Source organism: Ananas comosus, linkage group 11 (assembly GCF_001540865.1).
Source record: "Ananas comosus cultivar F153 linkage group 11, ASM154086v1, whole genome shotgun sequence".
Lineage (NCBI taxonomy): Eukaryota > Viridiplantae > Streptophyta > Magnoliopsida > Poales > Bromeliaceae > Ananas > Ananas comosus.
The window spans coordinates 9140644-9153047 of NC_033631.1; the positions used below are offsets into that span (position 1 = coordinate 9140644).

Sequence of the window (12404 nt, forward strand, 5' to 3'; positions counted from 1 at the left end):
ACAGTGCTTAGTTCGGGAATAGAAATATAAACGGTTCGGGAATAGAAATATAAACGGATCTTGATTGGTGGAAGTCCCATCCTGGATGGTACAGTAAATAGGAAAAAATAAACGAATTCGGAACAAAAAAACAAAGTAATTTTTATAATCTAAGGCGGATTCAGGAGGGTAGAAAACAGGAGAAACATTGATCTGTCCTGAATCCACCCCGTTATGATCCGTCCCGAATTCGCACTGAAAATAATTTATATTTTTAAAAAAATTTAAAATATAAATAAATTAGTACTCTTATTTTTTATGTATTTGAATTTTTTAATTTTCCTTCGAATTGTAATTGATATTTTTATTTTTTATAATTAATATTATTAATTATATATATAATATTATTAAAAAATATTAATTTATATTTAATAAAATATTAATAATATTATAGTTTTATAAAAAAATATTAGTTGGGAGCATATTTGGAGCGTGAGCCGAAGGTGGCTATGGAGAAATATATTTTTTATCTCGTCACGAATTCGGAGTTATTTACAAAATAAGTGGTTCTTGTCTGTACACGACCCAAAACGGAGCCCAACGGTTGATGTAGCAGGACCGCTGCAATGAAGACGTCCTCCAATAATGCATCCTCGTGGGTCACGCAATCACTTTCTTCCCTTATCCTTATCTAAATAAATCTATAAAAGGGCAACCGGTACGCCGCTCTCTCCGCATTCGACGGTCCCCGTTGACGGCGCGTGAGGGGAGCTGGCGGGGCTCACCGTGGTTCCTGCACGTGGTCCATGACTCATGGTGGACCGGGTGAGGGAGAGGGGTAGTGGACCCCCGGCTGTGGGAGAGGAGGTGGTGGGCCCCTCTGAGGTGGTGGGCCCCTCTCTCCCTTTTCGATCGCGCGCGCGCGCGTCTCTCTCTTACATGTGTGTGTATTGGAATTTTAGCTTTTTATTTTTTTAGATTTACTTTTGGATGTTAGATTTAATTCTTTTAATCTAATACAATGCCGCTTAGGATTAATTATCTTATTATGTTATCATCTATTTAGTTTTTTTTCAAATTTTCATATGTCTTGATGTCATCGCAATAAATTACTTAAAATTAATTTATATTAGTTTATAAAATTTCATAGTTGAAAAAAATTAAATTAAAAATTATAATAAATTACTATTGTATTTGCTTCTCGCCGCAACGCGCGCGTTACCTTAACTAGTAAATAAATAATTTGACAACTTTTTTAGGCATACGTGGTAATTTTTTAACTTCTTGACTCCTTTCTAAGAGTGGTCCAGTAGCTTGGACTAACTCCTTTTCAATAAAATTTTTTTTATCTTTTTAAGATAATTTTGAAAATTTTCAAGACTGCTCTTTTCTTTCCAAGAAAAGCCTTTCAGCTGGCTCCCTCTTTCTCTCTCTCTCCTCCTCTCCCCTACTCTCCCTCTCTCTCTCTCTTTCTTTCCCTCTCTATGTTAGCCCCCCTCTCTCTCTCTCTCTCCTTATTATTTATTAAAAACAATAAAAAAGAGAAAAAGAAAACCCAAGAGGAAAAACTCACGCGACGTACGTGGTGGCGGGCGTCTCGAACCCGGCGCGGCACGTATCGCAGAAGACACGGCCCCGGACCACGAACCCTCGCTTGAGGCCGCGCCCGCCGCGCATGTGCGAGGGAGAGCAGCAGCGCCGCCACCCCCACGGCAGCGGCGGCGGCGGAGATCGTCGGGATCTGATGCTTCGCCATGGCCGCGCGCGCGTGCGAGAGAGAGAGAGAGAGAAGAGGCGGTGACGGGAATCGAGTAGAAAAGTTGGAGAATAGAAGAGAGGGGCATGCATGCTCCCTTTCTCTTTCTTTTTTCTTTTTTCTTTTGTTACTGTTCTCCCTCTTCTCTGGTTCCTTCTTATCTATACTCTTATTCCTTCTATTTTTTATTTTTTATTTTTTCTTATTTCCTTCTTCTTCTTCTTTTTTAAGTGTGTTGTTGTAGGTGCAAAATTGGGAGAATTGGAATAGGTGATGAGGACGGCGATGGCCGCTTCGCTAGCAACAGCAGCAGACAGCAGGGCGGCGGAGGTGGCTTCGGCGGCGTCAATGCCGATCGCCTCGCCTAACCTCGATCTCGCCTCACCATTAAAGAATTTTAGCATTTGCTTAGCTTTTATTACTATGGACATCTTATATACCCACAACAGAGAAAAAAATAAATTAAAAAAAATTAAAAAAAGAGATGACTTTTACAGATGGCAGTAAGATAGTTCTTTATCCAGATTTATACATTTTTTTATTTTTTTTATGATGAAAATATAACAAAATGATGAACATATTATGTGTCATGTTAATTTTTTTTTTATATTTTAAAATAAAAAGAAATGATGAGATTGTGTATTGAATGTATGATCCAGCATATTGCATGGGAGAAGAGAATGCTGATGTACTGGTTGAAACATTAAAAAGATCTTATTTACCCTCAAAAAAAAAAAAAAAAAAAAAAAAANATAAAGCTACAAGTAGAAAGCATTTTGACTACATAATTGAAACAAATAATAATTAAAGCTGTTGCCAAAAAAGCATTTTGAATTCAGTGGTGTATCCACATAACTGTTTTTTTTTTTTTTTTTTTTTTTCCGCAACTTTTCTAGAGCATATGATTCATTTTTACTTTATGTAATCTTAATTTTTCTTCATCATAGTGTAAGAAGAAAAATACAATATCTCGGTGAATTTTTTTTTGTTAAATAGAAATGATCACATGCTCTACAATTTTTTTTGGGCATATATTCTTTTTTTTAAATCTCTTTTTATTTATTTTTTTTAAACTATAAATTTCTTTGTTTTATTTTTCTACTTAATTGTTTCATTATAATTTTACTTAACTATGAATAAAATTAATCGTTAACTGCAACGAGCGCGAGTTTTAAACTAGTCTTTTAACTAAGGGAGAAATCTCGAGAAACAGGCCAGCAGGATGCGACCATAGCGAGGTCAATATCACCAAAAGAAACAAAACAAGAAACAGAATTTGTGGTTGTTATCCGAGATCCAAGTTCGAATCCTAATTGATTCACCGATCGTTTCTAGAGCAAGTGGCAAAAGACTTAGATAGTGTTTGGTTGGGGAACAAAGGGGGAAATAAGCTCTTATTCCCCCTTTTGTTCCCAAACGCAATATTTGTTGCCCGGGAACAGTAGTTCCAGGATTTCAAGAACAAGCAGGTATAAGGCTGAAACTGCTGTTCCATCTTTTTACTGAAACAAACTTGTTCCTTGATGAGAACAAGATTAATTAAAATCTAAATTTAATTTTAATAATAGTAAATTATTAATTAATCTAATTAATATATTTAAATTATTATTTATTACTTTAATTAAGTAATTAATTAATTTATTATTTATAATTAATTAATAATAATTAGATAATTATTATGATTAATTTATTATTGATAATTAATTATTAATTATTAATAATTAATAATATTTATTATTATTTATTAATAATTACTATCCTTAATAATTAGATAATCGATTGTATTATTAATTTATTATTTATAATTAATTATTAATAATTATTAATTAGACAATCGCTATTATTATTAATTTATTATTTATAATTAATTAATGATAATTAATAATTATTATTATTATTTATTAATAATTATTAATAATTATTATCCTTAATAATTTAGATAATCGATATTATTATTAATTTATTATTTATAATTAATTATTAATAACTAGATAATAATTATATTAATTTATTACTCCTAATTTATTATTAATAAATATTAATAATAATTATAATAATTAGATAATCAATGTTATTATTAATAAAAATTAGATAATCGATATTATTATTAATTTATTATTAATAATTAATTAATAATATTAATTAATAATTATTATTTTTTATTAATAATTATCAATTATTATTATAATTAATTAGGTATTCAATATTATTAATTTATTATTTATAATTAAATATTAATAATTAAATTATTATTTATTTTTAAGTAATATTTTGATGTTAATTAATTACATAATACAAATTTAATTTCAAATTATAACTCTTATTTCTCTTGTTCCAATCTAACCATCCAAACACTATTTTTCTTATTCCTAGAAACAACCCAATTTTCATCCAAACACAAAATTGGTCTAGTTCCTGCTTATACTTGAACTTGTACCTATTCCTGAAACTAGCAATTCTTACTTATACCCGAACCAAACGCAGTCTTAGTGGTTGGTATCCGAGACCCAAGTTCAAATCCTAGTTAATTCACACTTCTAGCTAAGTTTATTTCTAAATGAAATAAACGAAGCGGGTAGCGTGCAACCTATCTCTCAAAAAAAAAAAGAAAAAAAAAGAAAAAGGTTTTCAACCGTATCTATTAGATTTGAAGTAGAGAACAGAATTAGTTGGGTGTAATTGAAAAATTTTAGTATAAAATTAATTGGATATAGTTGAGGAATCTTAAAAATTTTTATCTTATTTTATTTTTTGTACACATTGATCAATATGAGCTATATATATATTATACTTAATTATAAATAAATAAATATATAGAGAAATTATTATTTCAAACTCTCAAATTCTTACAGTATATTTCAAAAAGAATGAAAATATAAGCTCATGTATATATATTTTAGTACCAAATTAACCGTTTGTTTTGGTATAAGTAAGTGATAAAATTCAATTTTTATTATTTTTGTTATTTATTTTGGTGTAAGTTAAAAATATAATATAACTCAAGTTACGTTAGATCTCTATTTCACCTACTTTCGATTTTTTTATCTAAAGTGCCGACTTTCGCCACATTCAATCTCCTATAAAAAATTTATTAAATAGTAAAATCTAAACTCTATTTATAATAAATTAGAATTGTCTTTAAATAATAATAAAAAAATTAATGATATAATAGGTTAAATTTTATAACGAGAAATTTATCACTATATTTTAGAGGTAACGAAATTCACTTACTTACATCAAAACAGACAACGAAACTCAAAAAATTAATTTTACAACACCTAAGTTACTCCAAAATAAACAAAAGAAGTAATTAAATTTAACTTTCAGATCGTACGAGTTACGTTAAAACAAACAATAAAAGATTAATCACACTTCAGAAAAACTCAAACACCATTGTATTTGACTTATATTAGATCTACAGATTCGTCAATCTAAACACCCCGTAACCGTAAATTACATATAAATATAAATCTTATATTTTTCAAATTCTAAATTTACAAAATTTTAAGTAGAATTTTAGTTAAAAAGGAAAAAAAAAAAAATGAAAGGTAGCATTACTCTGTGAAAAATATATCAGTAAGAATTAACGGCATGTTTTCTATCCCATTAGCCCTTGAAGGTGAGCACAAATGGATAATATTAATTTTGAATGTTGCTATTGTTGTCAATTCTGCAAGCTGCTCACGGTAGAGATCTTCTCGATCCGGATATATATCATCCAATAACCAGCGGCAGTTTAAAACCAAAAATTTAAAACGAAGAGAAAAAATTTGAGGCTTAAATTTATTTAATTAATCAGGAGATAATCTGAACAAAGAGAATTAAGCGGAAAGGGCCTGGAAACTACTGCATTGAAACGAAACTGCAACAAACATACCGTCGCCACCGGCGGCGAATAATGCGATTGGGATCACTCCGCCGCCTTCCGCCGCAGCCGTGCCGCCTCCAATTCCTTGATCAGCGCGGCGATGTCCTCGTACGTCGACCCGCCCTCCGCCACCGCCCTCCGCGCCTTCTCGCTGTAATCCTTCACCCGCTCCCTCGCCCGCTCCGCCGCCTCCCACGCCCCTCCCCCCGCCTTCCCCACTACCTCCGCCACCTCCGCCGCCGTCACCAGCACCCTCCCCTCGCCCTCNCCTCGCCCGCTCCGCCGCCTCCCACGCCCCTCCCCCTGCCTTCCCCACCACCTCCGCCACCTCCGCCGCCGTCACCAGCACCCTCCCCTCGCCCTCGCCCTCCTCCTCCTCGCTGGGCTTGATCCTCCGCACCCCCTCCGCCCACATCCGCACCCCGACCCCCATCACCTCCACCACCAGCTCCTGGTTCACGAACTGGTCCTGCCCCAGCGGCCACGTCACCATCGGCTTCCCCGCGCACACCGCCTCCTGGATCGAGTTCCAGCCGCAGTGCGTCACGAACCACCCCACCGCCGCGTGGCCCAGCACCTCCACCTGCGGGACCCACCCCACCACCACCATCCCCCTCCCGCCCGCGGCCCGCACTCCCCCCTCATCCCCCTCCAACGCCTCCGCCGCGGCAGCCGTCCGCCGCACCGCCCAGAGGAAGGGCCTTCCGGAAGCTTCGAGCCCCCTCGCGATCGCCCGCAGCTGCGCCGCGCCGAAGCGGCACATGCTCCCGAAGCACGCGTAGACCACCGACCCGGCGGGGTGGGAGGAGAGGAACCCTAGGATCCGCTCCCGATCGGCGGGGTTGAGGAGCGCGACGGGGCCGACGCACCAGGCGCGGCCGCGGGCCTTGAGGCGGTCCACGTACTCGGGCTCCATCTCGCGGAACGTGTTGGTCACCACGCCCAGGCTTTTAGCTCCGGCGATGCCGATGCGCTGGAGGAACGGGAAGTCCCCGAACGTCTCGGGTAGGGTCTCGCGGTAGACGCGGGTCGGGTGGGGGAGGTCCGCGACGACGACGGACTCGGGGAGGGGGAAGTAGCGGCCGAGGGAGGAGAAGACGAAGTAGGGGAACGCGCCGGCGGCGTCGAACAGGAGGCGGGGGATGCCGATCTCCGCGGCGACGTCGACGGTCCAGGGGAGGAGGCCCGGGGAGACGAGAGCGTCGGGGCGGAGCTCGGCGAGGAGGGAGGAGAGGTCGGGGGAGAGGTGGTGGAGGGAGGTGATGACGCCGAAGAACTTGGCAGGGTGGCCGAGCGCGGCGGAGGCATCGACTGTGCGGCGGATGGAGGCGGCGTTGGCCGGGGTGGTGGCGATGGTGCAGCGCACGCCGCGGCGCGCGAGGAAGCGCGCGACGTCGACCATGGGGATCGTGTTCCCCGGGTTCATCAGGGGGAAGAAGACGACGTGGGGGGCATCGTCGTCCCCGGCGGCGGAGGCGGCGGCGGAGGGATCCATCGACAACGCGGCGCGGTCGCGGCGAGATCGGGGGAAGGGGTTTGGTTATGAAACTAATTTGAGACCCAAAAAGCAAAAAAAAGGGGAGATCTAAGACACAGGCAGTGAGAAAGAAGTGATGTTGACTTCCACATTTAATGGTAAACTCAGCAAAAAATCTAGAATGCAACTAGTATATTAGTGACGTGGCGTAACAAATCAATCAAATTAATTTTTTAAAAAATATATGTCTCATCATAATTGTAAAAAAATATTTTTATTATACTTTTGTTTCAAAAGAAGGAATGTGATTGGTTTGTTATTGATGACGTGGTGTTAGAATTCCTCGAACTCCAGAAACTATATAGTAACTTCACATACAGTTTCAGATGCAAGTAGGAAAAAAAATTTGACGATTGATGATCCCAAATTAAAATTTTAGTTGATTCATATTTATAATTAAATTTATTTTTAAATAAAATAAATAAAATTTTTTATTAACATAATTTAATTTATGATTTTTTTGAAAGTTGACTACTTTTAGTTAATTAAATAAAAAATTTAACTTTAATGATGGTCGATTTAAATTTGAATCAATGTGGTGCATCTTTTTTTTTCACTTTGCCATCTTTTGATTTAAAATATTACCTCTTAAATATTCTATGGTTTAGCTTATTTTTTATTTTGTAATTTTTTGGTTCAAAAATTGGCATTTAACTACTATATAATTATCAAAAAAAAATTATTTTGCTATATTTTGTATAATAAATTTTTTTGTGAAAATAAAAGTATAACCACTTAATAGTTAAGTATAATTTTTTAAACCACATGATAATTAAGTGAAAATAACTAAATTTTAATTAAAGTTTACTCTTTTAATAATTTTAGCAAATAAAAGTTTTTATATTTAAGAATAAGAATTAATAACTGATAGAATTATAAAATTTAGATACTTTCTGTTAAACTAATTCAAATAATTTAAATTTAGACTAATTAAAAGTTAAGTAAGTGTCAATGATAAATCATTGATTCTATTTCAGAATAACCTACATTTTGATAGGTCTGAGTAAGTTTCAATAGATCTAATCTAATTAAATTGCGAAGCGTGCGAAACTGGAATGGTGGCGAACGCGGTGGCCCACGTGGTAAGCATCCACCGTCCAATTATTTTTCTCACTCGAATCTCCGTCGTCCGTATATGGACGGTGGGGATTACACATCGAAAAGTTGCTCGGTGGATAGCACGCGTTCGGCATGGTCTGTGTTTCGTACTTGGGAGCAGAGTTGCGTTGCTTTCATGGGCCTTCTCGCGGCCCATTAGGGTTTCGCTCAATCGCTTTAAAAGCTGCGCTAATACACAATCCAATTCCTTCGCTTTTAGCCGCCGCAACTTCGTAGGGTTTTGATACAGAGAGGGAGAGATAGAGGGGGAGGACGAAGAGGAGGCGATCTCTAGGGTTTTGAGATCTCGGGATGGTGGCGTTTAGGGTTGGTGTTTCCCTCTCCTCCTCTGTCTCATCCTTCAGTTCCACCATCTAAATGCTATGGATCTAACGATTTGATCTTGGTTTCATCGTTGTTTGAACAGTTTCACCAGTACCAGGTGGTGGGGAGAGCGCTCCCCTCGGAGGGCGATGAGCACCCGAAGATCTACCGGATGAAGCTGTGGGCCACCAACGAGGTCCGCGCCAAATCCAAGTTTTGGTACGCTTCGCCAATGAGATCATTTATTTGATCTTTGATCTGTTATAGATCACTCCCTTTGATGCTTCATTTGGAAAAGAAGTTTCTGATTCTGAGCTACTCTAGGTACTTTTTGAGGAAGCTCAAGAAGGTGAAGAAGAGCAATGGACAAGTTTTGGCGATCAATGAGGTTGTGTTTCCTTGCATTTCTTTTTCATCAATTGTTATCAGGATTTGTTTTGATCAGTATAGTTGTGTACAAGTTTGGTTGGATTTAATGTACTTAAACGATGTATATTTATCTTTATATCTTATGCTTTTCCAAATTTAGTTTTTTTAGGTCGTGATTTTGTTGGTTGCGGTCTAAAATGGATTTAGAATGGATTATTAGACTTGAGCACCAGTTTTAAACTTTTGGAAAGCCATAATGTGATTATATGTAAGATGAAGATCACTACTCAATAATGCTTCTCATGTATGACTGTGGATATCTCGATTGTTTCGTTCTAGGTTTGTAGCTGTCGATGGCAACCGAAAGTTTTTAATAGTGTGGTGTCTATATGTGGCTGCATATTGTAATAAAGCTTAGTAGTAGAGATTGAGGTTATTGCTTTGCTGCCATACTTGATATCACCTTTTCTCAAAGCTTCGGGAAAGTTTACCTTGTGCTAAAACTTATAGATCTTTTTGGCACATTGTTTATCATATTTCTTAAACATTTAAGTGCATTTCTGTGAGGAAGTTGAATGATCTGTGGAACTGTAGTATAGCTGTGCTCATACGCGTCACTATAATGATCAGGTTATGCTCATTTATTAAGTATTTGAGGATAAGTTATTTGTCATCCGTGAATTGTATCGAAGTTTTAATGTCCCAGTTTTAGCCAGTTTATATGGTTATGCACTTATGCTACTCGTTCAGATTTTTCAGTTCTTATCTCTTTTGTGGTTTACGGAAGAATTTTAGTACTTCTAATCTTCATGAGTAGGCTGACTTTCCAATGTGATAGTTTGAATTTTGCTCTTTGATTTTTGGAAGTGACCATGATAGTGACAATTGCTTTGTAGATTTTTGAACGGAATCCAACCAAGATCAAGAATTATGGCATTTGGCTCCGGTACCAAAGCAGAACAGGCTACCACAACATGTACAAGGAATACCGCGACACTACTCTGAATGGTGCTGTTGAGCAGATGTATAATGAGATGGCATCTCGTCATCGTGTCAGGTTTCACTGCATACAAATCATCAAAACTGCAACTGTTCCTGCTAAGCTTTGCAAGAGAGAGAGTACAAAGCAATTCCATGATTCCAAAATTAAGTTCCCCCTTGTGTTTCGGAAGGTTAGGCCACCTACGAGGAAGCTTAAAACCACATACAAGGCTTCAAGGCCCAACTTGTTCATGTGATTTGCTCACACTGAATTTGATAGCCTTGCTAGACGAGGTTGAAAGTTCAGGTGATAGTTACATATATGCAGATTACTGTTTTCAATTTTCTGATTGAAATTTTCATTTTGGCAGTCTTTGTTTTTTTTTTTTTTTTTCCTGTTTTTAAAACTTTGTGCTTCGAAGTTTTAGTCAATTTCATTTGATGAATCACATAATCATTTTGTTTAATTGTTGTAGCTGCTATTGTTCAGCTTTAAGTGGGAATTTTGGGTTGTTGAGTATGGTTGGATTATCTTTTTGCATTTATTCTGTGGCATATGGCATCTGAGGTCTATGGTCGTTCTTTAGATTTCTTTTGTGTTCTTGTTTATTGTCCTGCTAGGCACGTCACTACATTATCTTTTCAGCACCCGTATATGAAATGCCATTACCTTTTCGATACTAATAATGATGTAATCTTGCTTGAAAAACCTACTTATGTTGATTAAATTTTGTTTGACCTGGGGTTTAAGCTGTCGTTGAACTTGGTGATTCCATATTGTGTGATGCATGTAGAACGGTTAGAACCCATGAATGTCTGCATAGTAGCATTCAATTTGCTCTTTTTTTTAAAAAAAATCATCGGAGGGCAACTTTGCCGAGGTTACCAATATTTTATTTGGTTTCCTTTTTTTCCCTGTTGCCTATATTACTCTGCTTTTGGGTGTTTGAGTTCCATTTATCTGTTTATCTGGTATATGGCGATCACCCTTGCAGACATGTATCAATAAAACTGCCTATTATTTTGTCTTAAAGGTCTGGTATTTGATTTTGGTTGTTGTTTTTGGTTTTTCCAAGTTTATAATTCCACCTGCTCCTCTATGTTATGAGCACTTACTCCTAGGTTTGGTTTGTGGAAGTGCGATCCCTCCCAAATGAACCTTAAATTTAGCTGGAGAGCAGTGCCACCGGGTGTAATGCTTCATATTTACTTGCTAGTCTTATCAAATTTTTCGAAATACTTTAGCCGGAAAGAGGTTTTTAAAACCTTGGACGTGTCAGATTTACAAGCCATAAATGGATTGTAGGGGTTGCTTTATTTTTTTTGTTTATATTTTTGTGGGGGGAACAAATTTTATGCTCTGTTGTCCCAGCTGTACTGGTTATTTGGTTCTCCTTCAGAAAACCCATTTACGATCAACATAAGTTACCAGAGATTGAAGAATTGAATTATGATCTTTGCTATTGAAGGCTGAAAACTAGTACTTTTGAACAAGCATACTCATCTATTCACTTTGACTTAGTGGTTTATTAGGTAAAATGAGTGCAAGACTGCTTGATCGGTTAACTTTTCCAGTTTTTAAAAACTTGGTTTGTTAAGGTGTACTGCTAATAATCAATCATCTTGACCTATCATTGCAGTTGAGACGAAATTGTTGTACTACTAATAGTAGATCATCTCAAACTATCATTGTAGTTTAGACGAAACCTGCTTTGTTGACTTATGCTGCTAATAATAGATCATGTTCCTATCATTGCGGATCGTGTTCCTATCATTGCGGTTGAGTGTTCCTATCATTGCGGTTGAGATGCTGATCTGTAGTGTGATGTTTCAAATCTGAGCAATCGCTTAAAATATGTTTCTAACCTTTCTGATGTTCCCTCGGTTTTGTTTGGGCTTTTAAAGATTAATGTCATCGTGTGTGTTCTTGATTCACGGGTCTGATTTGTCTACAGCTACTTGTATAAAAGAATTCTACGCATCCTAAATGAGTACGATCGCTCAAAAGTTGAGGATTATGATCTGTTTTTTTTACACCGTGCGGTGGAATCACAAAATTTTGTGCCTAACCTGAATGACAGAAAACGGGGATTGGGAGTCACACTCTCCCAACTGCCCATTGAATAGAATACAGCCCATTGGATGGAATACGGGCTCTGACAGCAGAAAATTTGTAAATTTTAGCATCTCTGAAATTTCAGAAAAAGAAATGCTACTGACTGGTGATATTTATATTTTACTAGAGCTTTTTTTTACATTTGGCCGACTCAAAAAAATTATTTTTATAAATAGTTTTATCAAGTTTATAATTATAAATTTCTCCTATTCTCGCCACTTAGGCGCCACATTAGCACCACACAAGCTGGTTGGGGAAGGACGTTTGCTTGGAAAGGGACGTTAAGTTTAACACGATGAATCATTTACTGTGTTCAAACACGGTGAACCATTTACTGCGTTTCATACTTATATTCCTTCATCGTGTTTAGATATAG

The 12404-nt window shown here is 37.3% G+C and overlaps 2 protein-coding genes across 2 annotated transcripts; one reads left to right on the forward strand and one right to left on the reverse strand.

Annotated features, from left to right (window-relative positions):
- Window positions 5272-7285, reverse strand: LOC109717142 (UDP-glucose flavonoid 3-O-glucosyltransferase 7-like). The gene is made up of 2 exons (XM_020242816.1): window positions 5911-7285; window positions 5272-5858 (listed from the first exon to the last, which is right to left on the reverse strand). Exons 1-2 carry the CDS (start codon window positions 7096-7098, stop codon window positions 5646-5648), a joined length of 1401 nt encoding a protein of 466 aa, XP_020098405.1. The 5' UTR covers window positions 7099-7285; the 3' UTR covers window positions 5272-5645.
- Window positions 8424-10432, forward strand: LOC109717803 (60S ribosomal protein L18a). The gene is made up of 4 exons (XM_020243727.1): window positions 8424-8565; window positions 8666-8781; window positions 8887-8950; window positions 9828-10432. The coding sequence occupies exons 1-4, from the start codon at window positions 8551-8553 to the stop codon at window positions 10167-10169; spliced, it is 537 nt and encodes a 178-aa protein (XP_020099316.1). The 5' UTR covers window positions 8424-8550; the 3' UTR covers window positions 10170-10432.

What these genes read in the sequence shown, in the direction of transcription:
- LOC109717803 (XM_020243727.1), top strand. An exon ending in CGCGCCAAATCCAAGTTTTG is followed by an intron (nt 8,782 to 8,886) that starts GTACGCTTCGCC and finishes GAGCTACTCTAG; the next exon opens with GTACTTTTTGAGGAAGCTCA. An exon ending in AAGTTTTGGCGATCAATGAG is followed by an intron (nt 8,951 to 9,827) that starts GTTGTGTTTCCT and finishes ATTGCTTTGTAG; the next exon opens with ATTTTTGAACGGAATCCAAC.
- LOC109717142 (XM_020242816.1), bottom strand. Translation starts at nt 7,098, where the DNA reads ATGGATCCCTCCGCCGCCGCCTCCGCCGCCGGGGACGACGATGCCCCC. An exon ending in TGGCGGAGGTGGTGGGGAAG is followed by an intron (nt 5,859 to 5,910) that starts GCAGGGGGAGGG and finishes GAGGGCGAGGGG; the next exon opens with AGGGTGCTGGTGACGGCGGC.